The 21,856-nt window shown below is 48.3% G+C and overlaps 9 protein-coding genes and 1 non-coding gene across 10 annotated transcripts; 3 read left to right on the plus strand and 7 right to left on the minus strand.

The window, feature by feature from the left end:
• Positions 1-149: 149 nt before the first annotated feature.
• Positions 150-1,805, minus strand: ASPVEDRAFT_78859 (cytochrome P450; the record flags this gene model as incomplete). Its single annotated transcript, XM_040816611.1, has 3 exons — positions 150-512; positions 582-1,694; positions 1,746-1,805. The coding sequence occupies 3 exons, from the start codon at positions 1,803-1,805 to the stop codon at positions 150-152; spliced, it is 1,536 nt and encodes a 511-aa protein (XP_040662885.1).
• Positions 1,806-2,077: 272 nt separating this feature from the next.
• ASPVEDRAFT_78860 (uncharacterized protein) lies at positions 2,078-3,462 on the plus strand (the record flags this gene model as incomplete). The annotated part of the gene is made up of 6 exons (XM_040816612.1): positions 2,078-2,273; positions 2,328-2,347; positions 2,399-2,435; positions 2,487-2,931; positions 2,991-3,086; positions 3,159-3,462. The coding sequence occupies 6 exons, from the start codon at positions 2,078-2,080 to the stop codon at positions 3,460-3,462; spliced, it is 1,098 nt and encodes a 365-aa protein (XP_040662886.1).
• Positions 3,463-4,706: 1,244 nt separating this feature from the next.
• On the minus strand, positions 4,707-4,778 carry ASPVEDRAFT_t23. Its single transcript has one exon. It is a non-coding gene; the product is annotated as a tRNA-Ala (tRNA).
• Positions 4,779-5,423: 645 nt separating this feature from the next.
• ASPVEDRAFT_78861 (uncharacterized protein) lies at positions 5,424-7,122 on the minus strand (the record flags this gene model as incomplete). Its single annotated transcript, XM_040816613.1, has 2 exons — positions 5,424-5,896; positions 6,003-7,122. The coding sequence occupies 2 exons, from the start codon at positions 7,120-7,122 to the stop codon at positions 5,424-5,426; spliced, it is 1,593 nt and encodes a 530-aa protein (XP_040662887.1).
• Positions 7,123-7,845: 723 nt separating this feature from the next.
• Positions 7,846-10,281, minus strand: ASPVEDRAFT_183454 (putative RNA splicing factor (Pad-1)). Its single transcript, XM_040808907.1, has 4 exons — positions 9,393-10,281; positions 9,020-9,328; positions 8,487-8,966; positions 7,846-8,429 (listed from the first exon to the last, which is right to left on the minus strand). The coding sequence occupies exons 1-4, from the start codon at positions 10,052-10,054 to the stop codon at positions 8,171-8,173; spliced, it is 1,710 nt and encodes a 569-aa protein (XP_040662888.1). The 5' UTR covers positions 10,055-10,281; the 3' UTR covers positions 7,846-8,170.
• Positions 10,282-10,738: 457 nt separating this feature from the next.
• ASPVEDRAFT_273081 (fatty acid alpha-hydroxylase) lies at positions 10,739-12,364 on the minus strand. The gene is made up of 3 exons (XM_040810003.1): positions 11,407-12,364; positions 11,109-11,357; positions 10,739-11,044 (listed from the first exon to the last, which is right to left on the minus strand). The coding sequence occupies exons 1-3, from the start codon at positions 12,132-12,134 to the stop codon at positions 10,891-10,893; spliced, it is 1,131 nt and encodes a 376-aa protein (XP_040662889.1). The 5' UTR covers positions 12,135-12,364; the 3' UTR covers positions 10,739-10,890.
• A 1,306-nt stretch (positions 12,365-13,670) lies between these two features.
• Positions 13,671-15,038, plus strand: ASPVEDRAFT_121997 (uncharacterized protein; the record flags this gene model as incomplete). The annotated part of the gene is made up of 1 exon (XM_040805943.1): positions 13,671-15,038. The coding sequence occupies one exon, from the start codon at positions 13,671-13,673 to the stop codon at positions 15,036-15,038; it is 1,368 nt and encodes a 455-aa protein (XP_040662890.1).
• A 207-nt stretch (positions 15,039-15,245) lies between these two features.
• ASPVEDRAFT_273189 (2OG-Fe(II) oxygenase) lies at positions 15,246-17,277 on the minus strand. The gene is made up of 4 exons (XM_040810004.1): positions 16,646-17,277; positions 16,208-16,586; positions 15,885-16,144; positions 15,246-15,806 (listed from the first exon to the last, which is right to left on the minus strand). The coding sequence occupies exons 1-4, from the start codon at positions 17,219-17,221 to the stop codon at positions 15,612-15,614; spliced, it is 1,410 nt and encodes a 469-aa protein (XP_040662891.1). The 5' UTR covers positions 17,222-17,277; the 3' UTR covers positions 15,246-15,611.
• Positions 17,278-18,454: 1,177 nt separating this feature from the next.
• ASPVEDRAFT_183461 (uncharacterized protein) lies at positions 18,455-20,637 on the plus strand. The gene is made up of 2 exons (XM_040808908.1): positions 18,455-19,648; positions 19,714-20,637. The coding sequence occupies exons 1-2, from the start codon at positions 18,724-18,726 to the stop codon at positions 20,448-20,450; spliced, it is 1,662 nt and encodes a 553-aa protein (XP_040662892.1). The 5' UTR covers positions 18,455-18,723; the 3' UTR covers positions 20,451-20,637.
• Positions 20,638-20,657: 20 nt separating this feature from the next.
• ASPVEDRAFT_24105 (Zn(II)2Cys6 transcription factor domain-containing protein) lies at positions 20,658-21,705 on the minus strand (the record flags this gene model as incomplete). The annotated part of the gene is made up of 4 exons (XM_040809628.1): positions 20,658-21,074; positions 21,168-21,243; positions 21,307-21,414; positions 21,635-21,705. 4 exons carry the CDS (start codon positions 21,703-21,705, stop codon positions 20,658-20,660), a joined length of 672 nt encoding a protein of 223 aa, XP_040662893.1.
• Positions 21,706-21,856: the final 151 nt, after the last annotated feature.

The raw sequence follows: 21,856 nt of genomic DNA on the forward strand, positions 1-21,856 counted from the left end.
GCTTATGGTATGACAGGCGGCTGCGCAAGCAATGGCCGTTTGTCCAATTGAAACAATTCCGAGACCTTCCATCCCCGAATCATCCTGTAGACTGGACTCAGCTTCCGCTCTCCCGTATATAGTATTTCGAGATCTATCACCTGCACGGCTTACTCGAACCCCTGCTGTACTCCCTTCCGTAAGCTGATCCCGACGTTGATTGGCTTCCTTTCAATCAACAAATACATGCGCAGGTCCTCCCAGCTGACACACTGGCCATCGATCGCCGCAAAGTCAAACATCCATACGAGCTTGGCGAGTATTAGCCGCATTTCAGCCCATGCGAGGTGCTGCCCAAGGCATGCACGGGGTCCGATAGTGAATGGCTGGATCACCTGGCGCTGGTCGCCAAAAAAGCAAGAGGCAGAGTCAGACGTTGAAGACTCTAGCCATCGTTCTGGGAGGAAAGTATTGGGCTTGTGGAAGAGCGTTGGATCGCGATTCAGAGTGTATGCTTGGATTGAGACGGGTGTCTAGATTCTCCAGTTAGCCATCTCTACAGACACTATTAAAAAAAAAAAAAAAAGAGGAAGATCATATACCCCGCCTGGAAGCCATGTCCCACATATCATGCTGCCTCCTTCTGGGACGAGGCGGGGAAGGATCCATGGGACTGGTGGACATAACCGGAGGCCCTCATTGATGACTGCGTTGAGAAAGGGGAGTTTGCGCAATGCTTCGATTGTAATCTCCTCCGGACTTGAAAAAGCACTTCTAATCTCGTTCTCTAACTGGTCAAGACTTTTGGGACTGTGATTCACCAGATAGTTAAATGTCCCGGTCAATGCTGTCGCCGTTGTTTCACTGCCTGCTGTGGTTAGAATCATAAACGTCGCGTACAGCTCACCAGCATCGAGTTTAAGACTGCCCCCCTCTTCAATAACATAAGACATCAAGTCAGGGCGCTGCAGCTCCCAACTCAGTCGACGCTGTACCTTGTCCACAATTTGCTGATAGTGATCTTGCTGTATCTTTCTCATCGAAGGTGGAATGCACTTTTGCAGAATGAACGCAATGGGCGGGTAATATCGTGTGGATATAACAAACCCAGCTGCTTTGACACTGCCAAACAACAAAGCAATCCATGCATGGTACCTTGAATGTTGAAGACAGTTAAAGGACTCGCCAAAGCCAAGATCCCCGAAAATGTCAAATGTGGTGTAGTTAAACCATGGCGTCATGTTCACTTGCGTGCTCTTACTTTTTCCGACGACATCTTGCAGCTGCGACACGAGCAGATTGACATATTTCTGAATAAATGGCTCCTGCTGGCGGAGCGCGCGTGCAGTGAAACCTGGGCTGAGGATACGCCGCATATTCGCGTGTTTTTCGGGGCTAATCACGCTGAGCAACGAATCCGGGTGACCAGGTTGGCGCGCCCACCACAGCGGATCTTTAAGGAGCTGCTGCTGACCGTGGCCAGAGCGAGGCTGGAAAATGTCCGTGTAGGCATCAGGGTGGGCGAATGTAACTTCGTTTGGAGCGACACGAATGACGGGCCCGTAGCGCTCATGAAGACTTCGAAAGTCGTGGATACTAGTCCCACTGACTAGGGAGTAGATGAATGGAAGTCGGGATGCAGCCCACGCACTAGGGCCCGGGACCTTGGACAGTGGATGGAAATAGATGTTGTAGACGACCAGGACAAGACGATACTAAAAGATGAGTCAGATCAGAATAACTGTCTGCTGAAGCAGGGATCGTACGGCGACAAAGGCGAGCAGCGTCGTCGTCCACAGACTAGAGGAGAGTAAGTAGGCGATCATGGCACGGTTGTCTAGTAGTCAGGTGAAAGGAGTGTTGTATTGTTTTTTGAATATGGAGGGCGAAAAACAAGAAGATATGAGGGAGAAGAAATAAGGAACTTGGAGAGATTGGAGGAGAGGAGAGGAGGCAAGTATTCCCAAGGCTGTGGCTGCAGTGACACCTTGACGTTGGGGGCCGCAGATTTATTATTCTCAGCCGGAGGATGTCTGCGATTTATACCGTGGATCCTTCTCATTTCCCGTTTCTTTGTCTTGGATCCCAAAGCTTCACTATGGCTACCCAGTGGTTTACCGGTGGCGCCCTTCCTCCTCCGCCAGGAATCGAGGCCAACTTTGTTGATCCTCCCAGTCAGTTACATGGAAACATCGCCCTTCATACGGCCTTTCTTTCGGTGGCCACCCTAGCGGTGGCCATGAGGCTATTTACCCGCCTCTACACGCTGCGCACGAGGCTGGGGATAGACGACTGTAAGCCTCAACCATAGTCCGGCTCTGATTGTTTTGCTAATCCTCAGGATACAGTTTTTTGTGTCCTGGCATATGTAGTTTCCCACTCCGACTACACATGAGGCAATCCATTCTAACGTTGGCAGTGCCTGGCCATCACATTTACAGGCCTAATGTCCTACTGTATGCTTGGTGCATCTAAATGGTTACAGCGGAGGCTAACTTCTATTCCAGGCTTCTCTAGGGGTATTGGACGCCATATGTGGGATGTGCCAATAATCTGGCTCTCAAGAACTCTCAAGTATTTCACTATCGCCCAATACATCTATACCATCCTGACGGCCGCCGTTAAACTCGCGTTTCTCTTTTTCTACTACCGCATATTTCCCCGTCATATCAATATCAGATATTTCATTAGCTTCGGTATCGCGTTCGTTTCTGTCTCTCACCTCACTCTCTTCTTTCTCACTATTTTCTCCTGCTCTCCCGTCAGCCATGCCTGGGATGCCGCCTCTCCAGGCCGCTGCTGGAACCCAAGAATTTTGCCCTATGTCTCTGGCGGGTTGAGCTCAGCCACTGATCTCTATGTCCTTCTTCTCCCGATACATACTCTCTGGGGGCTAAATATGACTACCCGGAAAAGGATCCGTCTCGCGGCTGTCTTTGGTCTGGGAATCTTGTACGTCCCAACCAGTCTCGTCTTTACTTATCTGGTAGCTAATCACTTATACCGGCCAGTGCCTTCGCCGCAAGTGTAGTGAGACTCGCGATGACACACGTCCTTACAGATAGCCAAGATGCAACCTGGAACATATCTCGAATCTCGCGATGGGCGTAAGCCTCTCTATCTGCACCATTCTCCACCCATAACTGAGACTCTGGCTAACAGAACATATATATGAGCAGTACAATCGAAGCCTATACCGGTATAATATGTTCTTGCCTCCCTCTATTACCTCCCCTTGTTGACAAATACTGGCCGAAAAACTTTGGCTCCTCGATATACAAGCTCTGGTCAAGTGGGAGTCGCCGAAAGTCCTTCAGCAACAAGGCTGGGTCCGATGTTTCCTTACAATTTCAGCAACAGAAACCATGGCAGCAAGTTAATTATGCGAGCCACGAATCGGTGGGCGTGCAGAAGAAGTATTACAACAGGAGTGATGATGGAAGCATCACAGGCGAAGTGAATTCGTGGGAGCGGAATGCTTGAGCTTTATTTCTCTTTTTCTTTGCTTTCTTTTCTATTTAGATTTCATATATATGAGTAAATTCTCCTATTATTTGTTTTTTTTTTTTTTTTTTTTTTTTACCCTACGCGGTAGCGCCTTTTGGTTTATTATCCCAACGATATATATTTTAACCAGCCCAATTATTCGAATGTTAACAAACCACAATAACTTGCAAACATAATGAGCAAAAAGTAACAACTATATCTGGGGACTCAACTAATTATCAATACATTAATTGCAACTCGAAAAACCTACAAAATACCGTCGTTGGTGTAGATGAAGCGACCGAAGTAGATAACCCAGACTGGAGCCACCCAGAGTTAGGGTATAGCTACATCCCGATACCAAATAAATATTCATCTGGACCTTGAAGTGTTTACAGCCCGACAAGGCAGGCGAACAGAAATATATAGGCTGACACCTGGAAACAAAGTGCGCTCAGTATACAACAGAAGAATTGGAGTTAATAAACTTGACTTTAAGGGAAGGTACATCGTTATGCTAAGCGTTACAATTAGGGCTATGATCCCGGTTCATATACCAATTTTGCTACGCCCCTCTCCATATAGTAATTGCACCGCGTACAGACCGTAACGTTTATTTCGCCCTAGAAGGAAGGTACAATGGTGACCATCGTCCCTTCTTATTCAGGTGGCTGTGCCTTCCTAAGATTCCAGATTACGATGCTTATTTCACAAAGGGAAGGTGCGATGGCGGGTCCAGGGTCCAGGGCCTGGGGAACTATCGCTCCTTCCTATTTGGAAAGTCGCGCCTTCCCATATTACAATGTTTATTTCATTTCCAAGGGGAGGTGCGATGCGACCCTCGCTCCTGACTATTCCTGTGGTCCCGTCGCAACTTCCTAGTTCCTACTTGGGTAGTAGTATAGTTTCACTTTGCAAGGAGGGTACCACCACCAATCTAATATACAGCTATCAGGAATTCCCGACGCGTATCCCTTTCTAAAGCAAACTATATAGCAGAATGAAGTGTGTTATCACCTGGTATACCTGATTGTTAAGCAGTGCTGGCAGCCCTGAGGGATTGGCCAGTTTGTCTTATATTCACGGAATTAAGTAAATAATGATGTTGGTATGGGATAACAACCAGCCGGTCATAAAAGACACCAATGGAAATGTAGGACGTCACAAACTATGAAAAAAAAAATAAAAAAAGAAGTATGTATTGAGAGAGAGTAGATATGAATTTCAAAAATGCAAAAATGTGGAGCAGCTGGGAATCGAACCCAGGACCTCTCCCATGCTAAGGGAACATTATACCACTAAACCACAGCCCCATTTACGGAAGTAATATCTCACTAAAATGAATCAACAGCCACTATTGATTTTTCAGTGTTCTTCTCTTCTATTGCAAGTTTTTGATGTTTTCGGGGTCGGGGCTGCCATGGAATCTTGCAGGTGCTTTGGTTCTCTCTCTCTCTTTATTTTAACTTGGAATTCTTGGCAGAATACTGCTTTTGCTGTTCGGCCTCCTCGGGTCTTCCATGGGCGCAATAGAGCTGAACCTGGATGCCTACGAGAATATCCGGAATGGAAGTATGAATTGTCGCGAATCTTTCATATTTCCCACCACCCATGGGAGAGGAAAATCAAGTTACATAACAAATTGAGGAGTAAAGAGAAAAACGGCGTCAGATATGAAGAGAAAGGAAATTATGGAAACAAGTGACGATAACCCAGATCGCAGGGTGCAATCACTATCACAACAGCCATCAGCCAAGCAAAAGCAAATCCATGATCAAATATCGCTTCTAACACAGTTGAGATTCCCACTCTTGCCACTTATTCTTCTCCCCCTCTCTTTCTGTTTTCGTTTTTGACCAATTAAGACCTCCATTCACTTTCTTTGACGCTACAACTTTCAGTGAATCAAATCAAATCAACTGAATAAAACAGTAACCTTAGCAGTCAAGCCCCCTCCCTCACTGTGTCCTCGACACCTTCAACAACACATGACCCAGATACATCAAATGAACCTCTCCAGGAGTCTGAGAGTTATTCCGAATCCGCACAGTAGGCGTAATGGCTAACCTGACCCTCGCATCGCCGCTCTGCAAAACCTGCGGATCGCCATGGATATAGGGATCGCGGTTGATCATAGTGAACGGATCAAACGGCTCATTGTGTTCGGGAAACTCGAACCTGTATTCCAAAGGTAGGGAGTACATCTCGACAGCGAGGCAGTGAGCTTCGGCTATGATTGCTTGGAGGTCCACCCACATGTTGTTTTGGTTGGCTGAGTCGTGACCGAGGGGTCCGATGAATGACCAGAGCTTGGTGGTGTGGTGGTGGATTTTCTTTTTGGCGAATGTGTTGAAGTCGGGTCTTCTGGAAAGGGATTTTACGTGGTTTGCCATTGCGTTGAGCATTAGGTGGCGGATGCCGATTGAGGTGTCTTTGTGTTCAGCCAGTTAGTTAGGGTTATGTAGATCGCGATAGGAAACTGTAGTGGTATCGGGTAGGGAGGAAAGAAAGAAAAAGAGAGATAAAGGAACACTCACCAGAAGATATCTGCTTCTGCATCTCACCAATTTCCATGTCAACGGCAGCATCGAGACCCCTGATAATGTTTATCTTTAGGACCTTCTCAATGAGATACCAGTTGATCGCTCTCGCAACGAAGAAGCCTCGGGTAGATGCATTTCCAATAAGAATTGATGCCTGCGATCGGCTCGAGACAGCCATAAGATAGTCTTTGACAGGGTCATCAAGGCGACTGTCCAGAAAGATGTTGGGCAAGCTCGCATGAGTCTGGCCGAAGATCTCAGCCATGCGCATGAGCCCCAAGAACCGGGTCGAGAAGTTCGCCATGTCTTGATGGTAATTAACCGCACCTAGTGAGGCATCCGAATGTGCGGGTCCAGTCATATTAGCAATAGTGATATAGCCCATGGGGTTAAATACGTCCTTGCCCCTTTCAAGGTTGGGAGCTAGGTCAGACGGGACAGCGGGCGTATGAGCAGTATATGATGGGCCGGCTGAAATCTCAAACTTGGGGGGAGGCAGATCAAATACGGTATTGAACTGAGTAGTGGGATCAAACGATTTCACAGATTGAGGAGTCTGGATCTGACTTTGCATCTCGAACGGCGAAGAGGTGTTCTGCATGCAAACTACACCACTAACACAAGTGCTAGCACCAGCGGTGGCAGCGCCAATACTACCGGCTGAAGAACCCGATGCACCAGAACTAAGATATTGACTCTGGTGAATATTGTGTTGCTGCTGGTGATGGCCACCGGGCGTCATTGGGAACATACCCATCCCAGCACCCATTGCAGGCCCCATAGGCGACTGCGGCTGGGGTTGTTGCTGCTGCTGTTGCTGACTCTTCCTCAGAACTCGACGGTCAGAGATTGCTTTGCTCTGGGTACTGATGGTAACCCTCTGCTTTTTGACGAGTTCCTCTAGCTCGGTGACTTTCTCGTGTAGGGCATTGATGACACTAGTGTCGCGGTCGATGCGCTGGCGAGAGTCATGAAGTTCACGATGGAGACACTCTATCTCTGCATTGCCGGAGGTTTCAAACTTGCTCTTCTTTTCAGTCTCGTAGCTGAGCTTTTCATACTCGACGCTAGGGCCCGGGCTGCCGTTACTTGAGTTGGCAGTGTTGGATGCCATCGGTGAGGGAGGGAGCGGGTTCATCGGCATCTAGATGGATAGAACAGAACAAGACGTTAGGAATAGAAAAAGAAGAGAAGAAACACAAGTGGTATATTCTTACCCTTTTAAATCTTGGTTTGAACGACTCTTTCGAATGACCTAGTAGATGTAGATGTTCAAGAGATGCCAATATCACTGAGGACCTGTTTCTGGGAATGTACGTGGGAGTTTTTAAGAGAGGCAGCAAGACAAGGCCAGGAAGATGGGAGATATCAGATAAATGTCTATAACACCAAGGAAGCAGAACAAAGGATACTCTCCAGCTAATATACCGTGGTGGATCAACACACTTCACATCTGGCGACAGGTCAAGTTCATGCGAGTTCATTTTCCATTATTACTATGCCTGCCTCTGCTCTTCAACCTATTATAATACAAAATATTGATTCCGAATATAGTTTTACCAAGTTAACGGTATAATTTTCTAGACAGATAGCTGAATTTTTATTTTGGTCTTCAGAAAGCATTCACATAGCGAGTAAACTGTTGGTGAAGGTAGCTGATAGCCTGAACTGGAAAACACATAAACAGGCGCAATTAGACACTAAGGCTAGGCATACTTCACTAGTATATTGTTCTAGACTCTGCAGGTGGCATTTGTCTTGAGCGGTTATTCCAGTCTGAGTGCTCGCAGAAAAGCATTACTTCAATCTACAATTAGGGTTCGAAACGAATGAACACCAACTTTCGGATTTCTAGAGAGCGATATGCAAACTAAGATAGCGATAAATAAGGAACCATTTTGCGCTAGAAAAAAATATACAGAGAGCCCTATAAACAAATCATTGCGCATCAAGCCTTTCGGCCTTCAAAACCGTAGGAAGCGAGATGTCGAGAAAGAACTAGCACCTACCAGGGGTAGTGTCATACAAGACCGGTTCAGTGAGGTTGTGATCCGGTAGGTCCTGCGGTCCACATGTCGCACCTGGTAGACAGAAATTAGATAGAATACCTACCATTACCGTAAAGAAAATTGCGGTAGGTGGATGGGTCACTGGTAGGAGACTTAGATGGCCTTTGTTCGGGAGAACAGGCTGCTGTAAACAGCGTCGACAACGGGTTGCGCAGTAATCTGTTTACCACCGAAGAATCGTCCGTTGAGACCCTTGATAGCGTTTTCTCCGCCCTGGACGCGGTCAAACTTCAGGTATATGTCGCCCTGGGAATTGGGATCTAGTGCAATGTGAACAACATGGCCATATTTTTCTTCGCACTCAGCGCGGACGTCATCCTCCAACTCCTTGATCCAAACTTCGCCCTCTTCCCTATTTATCTTGTTAGCAAATGGTATAATGGAAAATATGGTCGGTCGGGGTACGAACTCAGTTGGGTCGAACATGTTACGAAGCATAACACACCGGCTTGCCATGTTGACATTTACGGGCAACGGCTTCGTTTCAGTTTTCGGTAGGAGAATCTTCTGCGGCTTGTCGTCCGCAGAAGGCTCAGCAGGTTCATCTGTTCTTGCAAGCTTCCTCATCAATGCGTCTCTACTGAAGTTGTTGAAGTTCACACCGGCAACGTCCGTGTCATCCAAAGCACTCGCGCCGGTTCCCTTTTCAGACTCACGGCCTCCTGCACGATCGAAGTTATTTGTGCCCCCGGCCTGAACACCACGTCCGCCGGAGCCTGAGAACATAGAGCCCTGGAAGTTACTTTGGCTTGCACCTTGGCTCTGGGCACGTTGAGTGTTCTCAGGGGTGAACTTATCGTTGCCAAGGCCAACGCGGATGGCTCGACCACCAAGGTCATAGCCATTCATCTTCTCCAACGCTTCCCGAGCCTGGTTAGGGTCACGGAATCTGTAGTCAAGAGTTAGCAATTTGAAACTGGCCCACTGCCGGATGAAACTTACTGCACAAAACCATAACCTCTGCTTCTTCCGGTTTCGTCCTTCTGTAGTTGAACAAATTCAAGCTCGCCAAACGGCTCAAAGACACTCTGGAGGTCACTCTCATCGATACTGAAATGGATATTACCCACATATAGCCTGTGAAAGGGGGCGGAGTGTTTGTTGCTGCTGCTGGTCTCGGTGTTGCGCGCTTGGCGGTTCTTTTCGGCTTCGGTCAACTGTGCAATGATTGGGATTCCTAGAAGTTTCTGTCCTGTAAGCTGGATAGCGGGCGCAACGGAACTCTCGTCTTTGAATTCGACATAACCGACACTATAAGAGAATTTGTTTAGCTTTAGTCTTTTTTAAACAGACATAATGGAAGTAGAACACTCACCCTTTGGACCTTCCACTAACGCGATCTTTGACAATTTGAGCTTCTTTGACCGGCCCGACCTTTTCGAAAAACGCAATGAGCTCTTTTGTTCTCAGTCTTGCCGCGAGTTGCTGCACAAAAATGGTACGCCTATCACGCTCATCTTCGTTAAGTTCCGGACTTTTGTCACGGCTTCGCGAGCGACTTCGCTTGCGGGTATCGCGTTCACGACGAGGACGTCTTTCCTCATCACGTTCATCTCGGCGAGAACGGCCCGAGGGGCGGTAGTATCTGTCATCATAAGGGGATCGAGATCGGGTGCGAGTACGTCCACCGCCACGGTAGAAGTCGCCATTCGAGCGGTAATCATCACCGTGACGGTCACGGCGAGCCCGGCGACGGTCGCTATCGCGGCTCCTGCTCCTCTTCCTACTACTTCTATGGCTTCCGTTAGCACTGCCGTGTTCGCTTCTCGGGCTTTTCATGGTATCATCTCCGTCGGCATCCTTTGAGCGTCGTCTATCACGGCTATAATCTCGGCGTTTGCGGTCCCTGTCACGCGAGCGATCACGGTCGTCGCGTCGATCGCCATTTTCGGCCTTGGATGAGGAGCGATCGTCGCGGTCCTGGGTTGCCGGAGCGGCTGTGGACTCGAGGAGAGCTTCAACGTCGAGACCTGACATGGTGTTTTATAGGCTGAGAATCCTCCTTCAAGAAGAAAAAAACTGAGGAGATGGAATAAATCGCGCGGAAAGGGTTAGGATCACTTTTGGCTTCGTTAGAGCGCGAAGGCGAATCAGGCGGTCTTGTGAGCGAACCCTTCTGTTTCAATCCCAGTCCCTCTGCAAATCTTTTCGCGATTTTGCGATCTGATAGAAATTTGGGCCAGAGAGATGGCGTTCAGTGGGCGTTTGAATGTATGAATAGTAGAATTATGACGGCCTGTCGAATTTCTGGCAGTGAATACCCTTTGGGATGAAATGGGTGTGAGAAATGAGGTCGGGATGCAGCCCGACGAAGTGCGATAGTGCAGTCACGTGGAACTTGGCGTTGCCTCCTTGGCTTTTTCGTCTCCAAAATGAACCATGGATCTATGAGGGGCGAAAAGGTCTGGAATTTCTAAATAATGATGCGGGAACGATGAGGAATTTAATAAAAGTTACCCAGTTGCTCAAAAACAATTTTTTATTTGAAACTCGATTGGCGAGTAGTTGATTATTATGTATTAAGTAAAAGCATACAGTCATTGAGATGATGAAGCGTGAGGAAGTGGGTTGGCCAGAGAAAAACATCGAGACAAAGAGACAAACCCTTGACCAAAGGGCGGAGATTAGCTATACATATAGGGAATTATAGGAAGGAAGCGGGGATAGAGTACTCCCACTCCAATGCAAGTAACAGTCAATAACATCAATGCAACCACAACGTTATTTCGTAAGGGAAGATCATCCCCCCTCTGTGGGGAGACGTAGCGGACTGATAGACCACTTGAAGTATAGACGATTAACAACATCCATATCTACTGGGTCTTCAGAACCTTGGGAGGAGGAATTTCAATCTCAGTGCCGAAAATCCTGTCCCAAAACCGGCTTGTAACACCGAAGCCATTGTCGAAGTCCGCAAAGTGATGCTGAAGGTGATACTTCTTGAGCTCCTTGTAGTATGGAGGAAGACTGGAACAAAACGACAAGGTCAGAAGATTGTTCACTGAGACAATAATATCTCTGGTTTACTCACTTGCGGTGGTGAAGAAAATAGTGTGTTACGTCGTAGCAGATATACCCGAAAACGCCGCCGCAGTATGCCAGCAGGGCAGCATACCAGTTGTAATATAGAACCGTGTGGGCAAATTTCCAGAAAGGGGTAGCCAGGACAACAAATAGAGTTGGCGGCATAACAAGTCGGTACTTATCCATCGGAAGATAGTGGTGGATGCCGTGGAGGAGGAAGTGTAGGGTGATTCCGACTCGGTTGTCAGGGAGGAACCTAGGGCAGGTTAGTACTTTGCCAGGAAGCTAGTAGAATGATGACGTACTTATCGATATGGAATAAGAACCTGTGCATAAAGTATTCGATCAAACTCCAAAAGAAGACGCCAAAGATCCAATAACCCACGGCGGCAGGAGTGCTCCCCAGCCCAGCGGTTCCCATGATCGTCCCGTATATGACAGGAGGCATCCATACGATTGGCACAACATACCAAGCAGTTTTGCTCAAGGGTTCCAGGAAGTTGCCAAAGAGAGGTGCGGACTCGCCTCCCCTATAGTGGCGTGGGCGATGAACCTGGTCCAGGTAAAAATCCTTGCTGAACCCGCCATTCCACAGCTGCATGAGAAGAGGCTTATTTAAGTCCAAGAATTTGTGCTTTTTATAGTCCTGGTTGGGGTCTGTATCCACGGATAAGTCCTCCTCGTTAGACATGCCAGTGGAGGCGTAGACCGGCCGGGATTCCTTATTGCCATTTGCCAAAGATCCATTTGCCGATTTGGCGCTTGATTCGGCACCAATAAATCCTACCAGGCTGTCATCCAAGATCTCGTATGCCGATTCAGAATGCTCGTGGGATACCGGATCCCGCAGGATTTCGGTCACGTCTTTGCCGGCGTATTCCAGAACCAGTTCTCCACCTCCAGGGTGATCTTCAACAAACGAAGTAATATCGTATACCTTCGAGCCCAAGGTCACATAGCAGGAGTCGGCGCTGTTGTGCGACTCAACCTCCGCCTTGGTGAAGGTAGGCAGAATCCTCCCAGGCATTATCATCGAAAAGGGGGGGTAATCGAAGGTCGAATATAGGGTGAAGAAGGGTGACACTGGAGTTGAGCGCCGGGCAGGAGTAATCAGAACAGCACGAAAGAGGGTTCGTGGCAGGCAGCGGGTAATAAATGGGTTGAGACGAAGGGGTGGGTGGCGTGAGCTCGAAAAATAATATTCAGGGACGGGCTCCGGACGCTCCGAGGCAAGTTTTTATTCAGCAGCCGTGCAAGTAGCGCAGGACACTGTGCAACCGTGCAACCACGCAAACAAAGACGGGGGAAAAAGAAGATACCCAGGCAGACAGACGCTTGACTCTGAGATTGACTATCAAGCTTCTTGCTGGCGTTCAAAGCAATCAGGACAAGGCTTGAAGAATCGTTGATTGTAGTCTGGGGATGCAAAATATCGGGTCTTGGCACCACTAAACCTGTTTGGGACAGCCCCTGAGCGGGCACCCAAGCATGGGATGATGGGACCGTATGATTGTTACTCAGTCTTCCTCTACTTCTACGAACTATACGCACGTATACCTCGAAGATGCATCGAGGACTGCGGGCGCCATATTTCCATCCGCGGTAGACTGTCCAGGGTTCTCTTCGCAACCCTTTCAAAAGTACTGAGATCTGGATCGAATTGCCTACCTTTTAGACATTTAAGCGTGGAAGACAAAGCGAGGCTAAGGCATCGTGCCTCCCAGGAGCTGGGAATTGGAAACGCGCTTTGGGGCGATCATGGACCTTCGGGATATTAATCTTATTTGCGCGCCCTGGCCCGGAACACCCGTCCCGGAGCCGGCAATTCTTGGATCTGCCCCGTCTCCAAATAGTTGGGGTGTTGAGAAGCAGACTGAGGGGACGAACTGACTGGTCACAGAGGGGTAGCTGTCTCTCGAAGTAAGGAAAAAGCAACTCGTAAAAAGATGTAAAAATCACCACCTAAAAATAAAGCAATTCGTACTTTCTGGAGCTCAAAAGACAGAAGAAGACTCTGATAGCATGCAGAATTGCAGAGTCCAGACCCCAGGGCGATCTTCACGGCTGACCAGTTATACAAGCTCCAGGGGTCATCCGTTCCGGCCTCGTTCTCTCCTCCCGCTGCGACTTTCTTTGTTGTCTCACTCATTCTCGGGTCTCTCCGTCGCCCCGAGCTTTCCCATCGCTTGAAGGTTAAAGCTGGCCTTGGGCAACAGGTAGCCACACCGCTATCGCCGCCCATTTGCCATTTCCGTCTGATCTGGACACACTGAACGGGCCAACGCCGAAGTGGTGGGGATCCTCCTAACAAGCTGTCAATCCCTCGTCTTGGCCGCAGAACTGGAGAGTCCGCAGGATCAGTTAGCCAACTTAGCCAACTTAGCCCTGCTTTAGCTCAGTTCCAGATTCTTATTCACAAACTTCCTTCTCTCCCCCCCCCTCCTTCTCGACCCTCTTTTCTCTTCTTTCCCCCTGCTCGAGCTCCGGAAGAGAACACCAGTCGATACAGTCGCCCCGCGTGTCTGCATTCCGATACCACGCCGGCTTCGATCTTCAAACTACCATTTCAATGGACTCCTCGAACCTGGGGAGCCCAGCTCTCCCAGGAAACCGCTTGATCGCTTACATCCGATCCTTGGCTGAAGCCAAAAAGGGATTGCCCTATGGACTACCCGTTTGTGTAGCTCCGTCTCACACCGTCACGAGCACGGACGCGCTTCTTCGTCTAGCATCACTTGTTGGCCCATATATCTCTGTCCTTCAGGTCCATGCGGACGTTATCGACGACTGGTCCGAGGACACCATCCGCCAGTTGACTCTCCTGGCCAAAAAGTATGCGTTTCTGATCTGGGAAGGTGGTCGAATTTTGAACTCCACTATCGGTGTTGTTGGTCGACAAAAAGCCGAGTCCAGAGAGGTGAGAAATGTGTTAGTTGATTTGATCCGCAAGAAATACACCAAGGGCGTGGTGAAACCTGCCTCGTGGGCAAACGTTTCAACCGCCTGGGCATCTGGTATACCAATCGACAACCAAGCAGCAGACATCTTGATCCCGACTTTAAAGGCTGCAGCGAGAGAGGCTGTCGCAGATGCAGTCCAAACCATTAGAACGGAGATTACTGTGGACAGTGCTTCTGACCGCCCATCCCACGCGCACAGCTCATCAACGGTGGAACCAAACGGAACTTTGAACCACCAACGTCTACCATCAAATTATGCGGTGGAGGAAAGCAGCAGTAGCAATAGCCTGGAACTTCCCCCTAGGAAAGCTTCTACTATTTCCCTCACCCAGACAATAACTCAGCACACTGAGGACTCGAGCGATGCACTGAATGAAGCCGAAGCAGAGGAAGTTTGGGACTTCGGCGCCGCCCCGCCTCCCGCAACGGACGCCGAGCTTCCTTCGCCCCCGTCCCTGGCACGTGGTGTTGTCCTCTGCCTTCCCTCCTGCACAGACACGGTATTCAACCCCGAGTACCGCAAGAGCTGCATGGCAGCGGCATACGCCAACCAGGATTTCGTATTAGGCTTTGTATGTGGCGAGCCATGGCATATTGTCTCACAAAACGACGAAGAAATCCTCGACATCGATGCATTGACCGGTGTCTCGACACTGAATGAAAAACCCCGGCGTTCTCACAATCTAGACGAGGCGCATGATACTCCACCTCAATCCGCCGCGCTGTTCTCGATGATGCCCCATAAGCTTAGCTCGCAAAATGAGCAACAGCTGGTTGGAACGCCGTCTGAAGCATCAGAACTGCCACCAGATGACCTAAACCCTCTTGCATATAGATTATATTCACTTGTTCGACAAGGTGTGCGGGCTCGCGACGCTGTAGCTAGCCAACGGGCTGCAGCAACTTCACAACAAGGGACGAAAGCAAGTTCTCGACGACCTAATATCATACATATCCCTGTTGTGTCGTTGCCTTGAAACATACGTTCAAGTCGCCTATTTTGTTTCCTCTCACCTATCTATGACTATGACTTCCCCTGGCTACTATCAACCCACCCTCCTGGAAATAAAGACAGTGAGGGGTCAGGATATATATCTGATTTTACTGTTACTTTTACCTGCTTTATTTGATAGACTTTCTTCCCCGACTATGACCATATATAGACCCTAGAACCCGGGGCTTGATTTGCCCTTTATGGATTTCGGTCATTTCACTGGCGATAGATACATGCCTATTTCTACTGGCACCAATTCACGGTGTCTAGTTATAATATCTAACTCAGCATATACTAGGGTAGAACTGAAAAACTCCAATTAGACTGCAGCTACTCTCAATGCAAACTAACGATACTGCTAACTTTTACAATCAATCCATATTGTAATGAAGGGAACATTGAGGATAGTACCCGCCGAGGTGCTCTAAGAAAAGCAACAGCTGTGTCCCGTAAAGATTGAAGTGAAAGTACGAAGTCATGCTCGAAATTCGTTGCTGGGGCGGCTCCCGATATTTCCTTCATAACAGTTAGTTAACTTAGTTCCTTGCCCATGTGACTAAGATGACTTCGCTGAACCGCTTCGCTGGTCGAACGGGGGAATGATGGCAAGAATGGCAGCATATGAGTAAACAGTGCCGAGACTGGCTTGATTGCCGTAAGCAACATAAGTGAGCGCCAGCTCCGAATGCTTCGGGTTAGAGATCCAGGTGATGCCTTTGATGCGGTAGGCCTTCCAGGCAGAATCGAGTAGCTATTAACAAATGTCAGTGGCCGTGCTCGCGCAGTGTGGTTCTTGCTTTTCTCAAGGGCCGGGTAGCTCTATACTTACCCCATCAAGTTCGTCGTCACCCATATCCTCGTCAACCTCCCTATCCTCCATTCTGCTCCCCCATAGTTTCTTTCCAACAATTTTTTCCCCTCCCCGTTCTCCATGTTTTAGAACAGGGAGTACCTTCACTTTCATGCCAAGAGATTCGAGCACAGAGTATACCACCAAATCTGCCCCTTTCAGACCAATTGGAAGCATATCACTTGCGTGTTCAGAGCTGTGGGGATAAGCATGGGAGCAATAAACACCCAGAACCCCGCCTGTTATCAGCAGTTAGTGTGCTGTCATCCACTGGGCTTTTTCATCATAGTTTTTGTGCTAACCTAGTTTCATAAAAGCAGGCTCAGCAATAAGACCCTCCAAGAAGCCGTATAGAGGCAATGATTTGGGTTGTATAATATTGGTTGGCGCAGCGAAGACATCCAGCGGTTCTGTCACGTATAGATTGTAGGTCAGTGTAAGGCGCTCACCCTCAGTGACGGTCTCAATTTCATGCTCGCAATCACTGTAAAATGCCGCCCACTGTATGGCAGCATCGCTTAGGGTGCTCCAGTCAAATTCAATATGCTGTCCGGAATGTTGAACAGTGAACTTCCCTCCTTTGAACTTCGAAGGCAGACAGACAACCAACGAGCCGATCTGGCTTTCAGAGCGCGGTGTATCCACATGTTTGCGAAATAGGCCGGATGGACCAGAGTATACCTATTTGACGCACTTACATTAGCGAATTCTGATAAGTATTAGCTAGAGCTGGCCCATACATTCAGATTGTATAACTCAGCACGGAGCTTCCGAAACCATAAGCTGTTTTGCTTTTCTGTGTTTATGCTTGGAAGGAGGACTCGTTCCACGTTTTCAATAATCCCAAAGTCGGCTGGGTGGAAGCTGGTAGCGAAGTTGTTGGGGTCCATTTTGCCTGCCCTTCGGTATTCAGGGTCCAAGACATCCGCTTCACCTCTTCCGAACGTCGCTGGTACGCATTCTTTGACAAGATGTTGGAGTGCCGAAGTACTTTCATATGGCAAGACTAGTTTCTGTGCAGTTGATTCGGCCTCCGTAGCCCAGAATAAGTTGACAGGAGGGGAGGCCTGTCCCGGCGACGCATCTGTTTTCTGCTTTTTGGCTGCTGGGCTGGATTCTTGTTTATTAGTGATGTCAATAGTACCACCACAGGCGAAGGGTCTTTTGATACGTTTCTCTAGCTCATGATATGCCTCGAGTATAGCAGTTCGAGAGAGAGACCGAGTAGAAGACGAGGCTCCCTCATTCTCCGATCTAGCGAGAGTATCTTCCAAAGCTTTACCGAATACATCGGGCCCTGACTTTTTATTACCCATGATCGAAATTCAGGATTATCGCTGTGCAAAAGAGAATAGGGAATTGGACGGGGAACGGAGCGGGATTTGGGAAGAAATGAGATGGGAGAGAGGGAAGACCTAGGACGTGACTGTTATTGACTTTGGGAAGGAAGACTCAACGAATTAGGCACTAGCAGTCATGTCACACAACACCTGCCTACGTACTACAAACTCTCAAGGTATGAGAAAATCACTCGAGCCTTATTTTCAGCCACTGCGTGATTCCCCAGTCTCTACAGCCGGATACCTCCCACTGTTTTACTTTCTCTGGTCGCCTACTCAAGTGTTATTATTGCATATATAGCGCTCTATACACTGCTCGCTAAATAAAGGATAGCATTTCGATATCATACAGGCCCTTTTGCAGTTATGAGCTCACTTTCACACCAGCAAGGTTGAATCTGCATTTTAGCATTTTAAGCCCCTCCTTACCACCTCTGGGCCCACCCTGGGAGCCATCTGGGAAAGCAAGTTATAGTACCTTTTGGGTCACGGTCGCAGATAAAATAATTGCTTGACTCTGTCTACGTCAGTTTGTGGTTCAGATCGAAGTATACAGCAGTACACTACATAAAGAGACTAGCCCAGTCGGGCTAGTACATTCTGATTCGACAAATGTGGGTGGAAGTTAGGGTTAAGTCCTCTTTCAGAATACCCATATACCTGAACTCCCGGCCTGAACCCATTTGCCATAAGCCTAAAGTAATAAAGCGATGAGTATTTGCTGAGCCCTTGGAGTTCTAGTGGGAAATTACCCCAAGGTGGACAGTTACGCAGGCAGGATACAGATGAATTAGCGGAGACATAGCAACGGTGTGGAACGCTGGCGGGCTATTGGATCCAAATTTTGTCCGTAATTCTGTCTTTTAGGCTGAGTTCCTGTTGATCAGGTGAAATAATGTTAGATGGGCTGTAAAAACCAGGTTTCAGGACTTTAATCCGGACTCTCAAGAGTTGCTTGTTTGGGTGAACACTACTTGGTATAACGCAGTATCGGCTTTCTTCATACGAAATATTCCAACACCAGCCACTCTGGAAGGCCTCAATTAAACTGAAAGATTCCTCCTAAGTTACTGTGTATTTACATCTAGTATAGAAAAAGCTGATGTGATTGGCTGGAAACACAAACATCGGTGGACCTAAAGATCACATGATACGAGGCGACTTGCATTTTGTTCATCGCTTCAAGCGCACCCCGCCAGCTGTTTTCTCCAATATCAAAATATCCAGCTTCAACCCCTTTTTGATTGCTTGCATGGACTGCGCCTAATATCCCCTATACGTTCTCACGTTGCGTGGCCCTGGAATTTCGCCGGCTGAACCGCTGTCTGTATGCTTTAGTTCCAAGCCGGGGTCTGGGTGCAACGCTTCTATGACGCTAATGCTATACACAAATGTTGTGTGTCGCGAAATCCCGTACCGACTAGAGAAACACGGTTTACATAAACCCAGCTGAAGGCCGCAGAAAACAGAAAGTTGGCATGGATTCCGAATACCCGCCCTTGCCATCTTTAAAATCGATTGATGCTTCGCTTCAGAATGTATCACTTTCTGATAGCGAAGGTGTAGTCCAAAGATCCTCGAGGTCTGGATCAGGGACGCCAATCTCTGTACCTGTAACCAATGGACACGGGCAGAACTCGAAGTCGCCTCTGCCAAATACAAACACGCAAGTTATTGTCGATAGCGGCGACCTTATCTTGGAGTATACACCCTCAAAGCAAACATCTTTGGGCACAAAAGATGCACCAGTTACCCACCACTGGAAGGTTTCCAGTGAGAGTCTGATCCAGAGTAGTCCTTACTTTCATGTTTTCCTGGATCCTCAAAAGTTTTCCGAAGGCAGGAACTTCATGAAGCAGCGGGAACTGCATAGTTTTGATGTAGATCCGGACGTGAATGGTGATACAGACGCTGCTGGTTTCTCTGAACATGACGATGCTCTTCCAATCATGAGAATGCCCGATGATCATTTGTCACATCGCGTAGGACCAGACACCATTGGCTTCTTTCTCAGGATACTATCCTTCAATTCATTCAGCGATGAAGAGAAGGAAAGTTTTGATGCAGAAGTCAAATCTCAACGACCATTATTCATTTCTGGGGTGATAGAAATGGCCGATGCTTTCAACTCCCCACAAGCTGTCCGTGATGCTCTCAAGCGCTCGGGCTATACCCTGGGAAAGCCGAAGCTCCCATTAACTAAATTCAACTCCTCGATCTTGAAGCTGAATGAGGACCGCATCCGACAATCCATCTTCATAGCAAGGTTCCTAAACGACAGGACTATCTTCCAAATGCTGACCCATGCCCTCATTGTTTCTGGATCAAGGTTTTGGGTTAACGGCCTTGAAGCCCCAGAGCTTGGTTCTCTCAGCTGGCACTATTTCTCTAATGGTATCGAAGGTATGACCAGATCCTCAAAAGCACACCCATGTTAAAGATTACCGTGCTAACTAGACAACCAACAGAGGAACTCTACTACCGCCGCCAATGCGTGCTGGACACAATCACCGACCTCCAAGCACATTTCCTCCGCGTCTACGGCGCACTCGAGGACCCCAGTGCACCCAAGCGCAACAACCCATCAGCAACATCAACCGCCGCATCGCGTCAATACCAATGCCGCTGCGCGCTCGGGAACTCCAGTGCCTGCGACACTTTCCACCTCGGCCAAATGACGCGCTTTTTCTCACTCCGCACAAAAACCATCTTCATTGGGTCCACGCTCCTAGATCCAGATTTCAACCAAGGCATCGAAGACTCGGATGCAGATGCAAACGCATATGCAGACGCAGAAAGAAGGAACCAACAAGAGCGCCCTCTAGATATCACATCAGTAATCTCCCTCCTCAAACAGTGCCCAGATTACCAAATAGACTCGAACCACACGGCCTGTGGTATCAGACGCCGGTTTCTGCCCTCCTTGGATTGCATTGAGGGCTTTGTCGGTGACGAGAGAGGTCTTCTGGGTGTGAATTTGAATTATTGGCGCGGAGAGGAGAGCAGGGGCGGAGGTGAAAGGACGTGGCCTAATATTCTGGGATCATGGGCAAATAGGTCTCATCGTCGGGCATGCGTAATGGATCTCCGTTTATCCAGGATCAGCGGAATACCATCGATGTCGCCTGGGGGTATTGCGGGGCAGTTCCGCGAAGAAGACGCGAGGCTGTTGTTTACGGCGAAGAAAAGGAATTGGGAGTCCTAACCTGAAGGTTTCTTAACTCCCCCGGAATATATTGGCACACGGATTTATATGTGGAGAGACAGACTTTGACTGATTAATCTGGTAGCGTTCGCTATTAAATATACCCCACCTATAGATGGGTGAACGAATGGAATGAAATGTATATACAATGAACGATCTAAGAATTGAAGAGGCATGTGTTATTCCTACTCAGGCTTGACTGCTGTACTAAGCGTTAAATCCTTCGATGAAACCAGTAAAGACGAGATTAGGATTGGGGGCGTAATATCCACTACCGCAAGAGAAAGGTTCTGTTCCCATCAAGTTCCTGACACCCATCGGCTGGATTGGGCATCGAGTGACGTCCCGCAGTTGAAAGTTTTGAGGGTTCAATGGCAGGTTCGGAGAATATGGAGTCAAAGGCGTATCTGGCTGGATATAAGGACTACTCTTTAAAGAGGTCTCCGGCTGTGGCTGGGAGCTACTTGCAGCGAATAGTCGTATGGTTCCCCTATCTTGCTGCTCCTGCTTTCGGACCATCCTCATGGATTGCAGTTCCTCGGGGGGTTCTTCCACTACGTCCTCCATAGTAGCGTGAAGCTTCTCGTCGGTATCTCCATCGGGACCCTCGCCGCAGGGTGAGCTCTGGATTCAGTTAGCGAGACTTCAAATGAAGATAAACAAGGATAAAGTCCGTGCGTTTTTCTTTTCGAAACTGTCCAGCACCTCGCGACTGACAACGCCCAGCTGCTTGTTCAGCTGGAGAATTGCCGTTTTATATTTCGCACACTCGCTTTCAAGAGATTGAAGCTGCCTACAACATGCGCATTGGCGTTAGTAGTGGTGCAAAGCATTCGCCAAAACATGGAGGACATACTTTCTGTTTCGTTCCCTTTTTCCATCGCTATATCGACATTTCAACCCGTTCTTACGGCAGTCCTGACAAACTGCGGGCTTTTGACCAGTACATCGTATCCTCTTCGCCCTGCAATGATCACAAGCGTGCTTGCTTTTTTTTTCTGAGTTTCCCTTCTGAACAATGGACAGGACCCATCCTTGGAATCACTACATTTCGGTTTCTGGGATAGAGTTGCCGCATAGCTCTGGCGAACACGAGAGGCGTGTTATTGACAAGCCGGGGAGTCTTTGAAATTTAAAAATCATGAGTTTATGTCATTTGCCACGATTAAGGGTATACAACTTACTGGATTGTAGGCCATTCCACTGCGTTGGGGATGGGGCTGTTTTGAGTATCTCCTGTTGTCGGCCAGGACATTACTGCCGTCCATACCCTCAATAGCGATTATATTTTTCGCTTCATCTACTCCGCCCATAGTATAACAATGACCAACAGGGTCCAGACAACTATAGAATGATCTATATTGATTAAAAATTGACCGAAGGTATTGGATGGGACTGCAGCAAAC

Source organism: Aspergillus versicolor (genome assembly GCF_001890125.1).
Source record: "Aspergillus versicolor CBS 583.65 unplaced genomic scaffold ASPVEscaffold_1, whole genome shotgun sequence".
NCBI classification, from domain to species: Eukaryota; Fungi; Ascomycota; class Eurotiomycetes; order Eurotiales; family Aspergillaceae; genus Aspergillus; species Aspergillus versicolor.

Bases quoted from the DNA above. Each gene is read 5' to 3' on its own strand.
- ASPVEDRAFT_183454 (XM_040808907.1), bottom strand. From the start codon at position 10,054: ATGTCAGGTCTCGACGTTGAAGCTCTCCTCGAGTCCACAGCCGCTCCG. The intron at 8,967-9,019 runs GTAAGTTTCATC...TCTTGACTACAG, and splicing joins AGAGGTTATGGTTTTGTGCA to ATTCCGTGACCCTAACCAGG. The intron at 8,430-8,486 runs GTTCGTACCCCG...CAAGATAAATAG, and splicing joins AACATGTTCGACCCAACTGA to GGAAGAGGGCGAAGTTTGGA.
- ASPVEDRAFT_273189 (XM_040810004.1), bottom strand. From the start codon at position 17,221: ATGGGTAATAAAAAGTCAGGGCCCGATGTATTCGGTAAAGCTTTGGAA. The intron at 16,587-16,645 runs GTATGGGCCAGC...TGCGTCAAATAG, and splicing joins CTGAGTTATACAATCTGAAT to GTATACTCTGGTCCATCCGG. The intron at 15,807-15,884 runs GTAAGTATAGAG...ATTTGTTAATAG, and splicing joins GTGACGACGAACTTGATGGG to CTACTCGATTCTGCCTGGAA.
- ASPVEDRAFT_183461 (XM_040808908.1), top strand. From the start codon at position 18,724: ATGGATTCCGAATACCCGCCCTTGCCATCTTTAAAATCGATTGATGCT. The intron at 19,649-19,713 runs GTATGACCAGAT...GACAACCAACAG, and splicing joins TTTCTCTAATGGTATCGAAG to AGGAACTCTACTACCGCCGC.
- ASPVEDRAFT_273081 (XM_040810003.1), bottom strand. From the start codon at position 12,134: ATGATAATGCCTGGGAGGATTCTGCCTACCTTCACCAAGGCGGAGGTT. The intron at 11,358-11,406 runs GTACGTCATCAT...AACCTGCCCTAG, and splicing joins TTCTTATTCCATATCGATAA to GTTCCTCCCTGACAACCGAG. The intron at 11,045-11,108 runs GTGAGTAAACCA...GTTTTGTTCCAG, and splicing joins TATTTTCTTCACCACCGCAA to TCTTCCTCCATACTACAAGG.